At 42.9% G+C, this 2,641-nt stretch overlaps 1 protein-coding gene across 1 annotated transcript; it reads right to left on the minus strand.

Annotated features, from left to right (window-relative positions):
• Positions 1-1,051: 1,051 nt before the first annotated feature.
• Positions 1,052-2,383, minus strand: LOC143635069 (uncharacterized). Its single transcript, XM_077102973.1, has one exon. The coding sequence runs from the start codon at positions 2,381-2,383 to the stop codon at positions 1,052-1,054; it is 1,332 nt and encodes a 443-aa protein (XP_076959088.1).
• Positions 2,384-2,641: the final 258 nt, after the last annotated feature.

Consider the following 2,641-nt stretch of genomic DNA (forward strand, 5'->3'; position numbering starts at 1 on the left):
TCAGCCACCTGCTGGTGCGCGTCACAAGACTCCAAAAACGACTAGTATATAATCGTGCTGGGAAACGGGTGCATCTGGCGTAGGCGAATGTATCGTGTTTGGGCGGGAGAACCCTCATCAAACTGCAAATGAGGGTAGGTGAGCAACACATCATTGCCCTCGGGGGGTCCGCGGCCCTGGCCCCGGCCACGGACATAGCCCTGGACCCGCCCCACCTACTCGAGCTCGGCCTCAATCTCGTCGTCCACAAACTAAAATAATAACAAATAATAATAATTATAACAATAACAACAACAATAATAATAATAATAATAATAATAATAATAAATACTAATAATAAATATTAATAATAATATTTATAATAATATTAATAATAATATTTATAATAAAACAGAAAATAAAAAAAATTTATATCAGACGCCGCGTATAGGGATATACGCCAAACAACAGGATCATCATCATCACATCATCAACAATACATCATCATCATCATCATCATCATCAACATAATATTAAAAAATTACCTATATGTCGTGTCGGTGTCGGGTGAAATCTCGTCGGCTTGTTTGGTATTCCGGTCGGTGTCCGTCCGATATAGGCTCGTGTGTGGATGCTCGGATGCTCAGTTGATCGGGTGGGAGTTTGAAATTTGAAATTATGTGGCTGTTGAGCTGCGGCGACTGATATAAGGGGCCAATACGCCGCGTATAGGCCTATACGCGGCGTATTAGGCCTATTTTTTTATTTAATTTTCATTATTTATTAGTATTTATTATTTATAAGTTATTAATATTAATAATAATTTGTTATTTAGTTATTATTATTATTTATTTATTATTATTATTATTTTTATTATTTTTATTTTTTATTATTTAGGTATTAATATTAATATTAATTTGTTATTTAATTATTTTTATTTAATTATTGTTATTTTTTATTATTAAAATTATTATTATTTATTATTTAATATTTATTATTATTATTATAGACTTTTTGTCCGTTGATACAATGTCTTCTATAAGCTGTCTAGATCTACGTTAGAGGATTCCCTTCACCAACCCTGGCGTATGTCTTCGTACTCCTTCAAACGCTGTCCGAACCGTGTTTTCCATTCGAGTGCCGCCAGTATGGCGCTTCTTTCCCAATTAAGGTTTGGCGTAGGCATTGGGAAATCCCCTACCAGGTTGATATATATCCAGTGATCACCTCCCCAGTTAGCAATGCCTATAACCTGTGGATCCGGAACCAAGTTAGGACCGATTCTCAATGGGAAGTAAGATTCGGTTTGATTGCCAGCTAGGTTGACTAACACACACGCGTATGTCTGAGCAGCCACGTGCCCGTGACCGGGTAAGCTGAACCAACGACTCGGCGGCGCCGGTTTGACCGTGTTGGAGTACGGAATGCTGGAAAGAACCCAGCCGTACAATCTGTCATCCTCTTTGTTGAACATCGCCCTCCACCACCCTTCGTTCGTTTCCAGCTCGTTCTGCATCGCCCGCCTAATATCCGGCCAAACTTTCTCATGTATCCCCAAACCCACTGCGATTGATCGAAAACCGCAGTTACCGTCTGGGCGTACGTTTTTGATGTCTGCGACGAACGGCTGGGCCTTACTATGAATGACGCTCCTAAACATTTCTATCGCCGGTACTTGTGCTGGCGAAACCATCAAAGGAAACCCGAGGTGAGCTCCCATAGGTTTCGATGTCTTAGGTCGTCCACGAGGAGTTTTAAACCGCGACGCTGACTGGGACAACGAACGAGTCAGCGAGGATGGGGTGGGGGTTTCTTGGCTGGGCCCCTGTGACGAGGATGGGTTGTAGGAGCTGTGTCTAGGGAGATCTGGAGCGAGGATGTATGCGCTGTGCCTCGGGGGATCTAGTTTTTTGGGACGCCCCCGAGGATCCTCTCTTTTTTCTGGCTCCTTCTTTTTAGATTTCCCTGGAATAGCAGACAAGAGCTTGGTGAAAAAACTTTTCTTTTGATTAGGGTCATCTATGGACGATAGTGTATCTGTGATGTCCCGTAGACCTGCTGCGTAGTCTGGCTCCTCGTTCGGCGGACAGGCTGGATCAAAATTAAGCCTCCTCCAGAACGGTTCAACATCCTCTATTGGGATACACGTGTCGTTAACTATGTATCCCTCAATCCGACAAGCACATGGCAGTCCCGAAGATGAATACAAATGGTGGTCGCATGAAGCGCCGCCGTCACGTATCTTGTGTATCAACCCATACTTGTTCACAAGTAGACCCAGAGTGTGAATCGACACCCTGTTTATTAGATTCTTCCACCAGACGTGTTGTCGATGTCCTTCCATGACCTTCGAACGGGAGGCTTCAAAAGATTTACCGATTTCTTTCATCCGCGAGTTGACCATTTTAAGGATTTGCCTGGAAATTGTGTCGAGCGAGTCGTTGCTTCCATTGAGGTACCTTTTCAGATTTGCGTGCTGGCTCTCAACTCGTTTTGCCGTAGTTTCGGCGTTCGTCGATCCAGCAGGCTACAAACTTGTGTTTGTATGGATCCAGCCAGCTTTTGCGAATGTATTGCCAGACCTCTGAAAAATAAAAGAAAACGTTATTAAGACATATGTTTAGGCTATTAAAAACTGTCAGGTGATACGAAGGACTCACCG

Source organism: Bidens hawaiensis, unplaced genomic scaffold, assembly GCF_021521415.1.
Source record: "Bidens hawaiensis isolate Kalapana, Puna unplaced genomic scaffold, B.hawaiensis_p1.1 tig00007409_1, whole genome shotgun sequence".
NCBI classification, from domain to species: Eukaryota; Viridiplantae; Streptophyta; class Magnoliopsida; order Asterales; family Asteraceae; genus Bidens; species Bidens hawaiensis.

Coding starts and splice junctions, on each gene's coding strand:
- LOC143635069 (XM_077102973.1), bottom strand. CDS start 2,383: ATGGTCAACTCGCGGATGAAAGAAATCGGTAAATCTTTTGAAGCCTCC.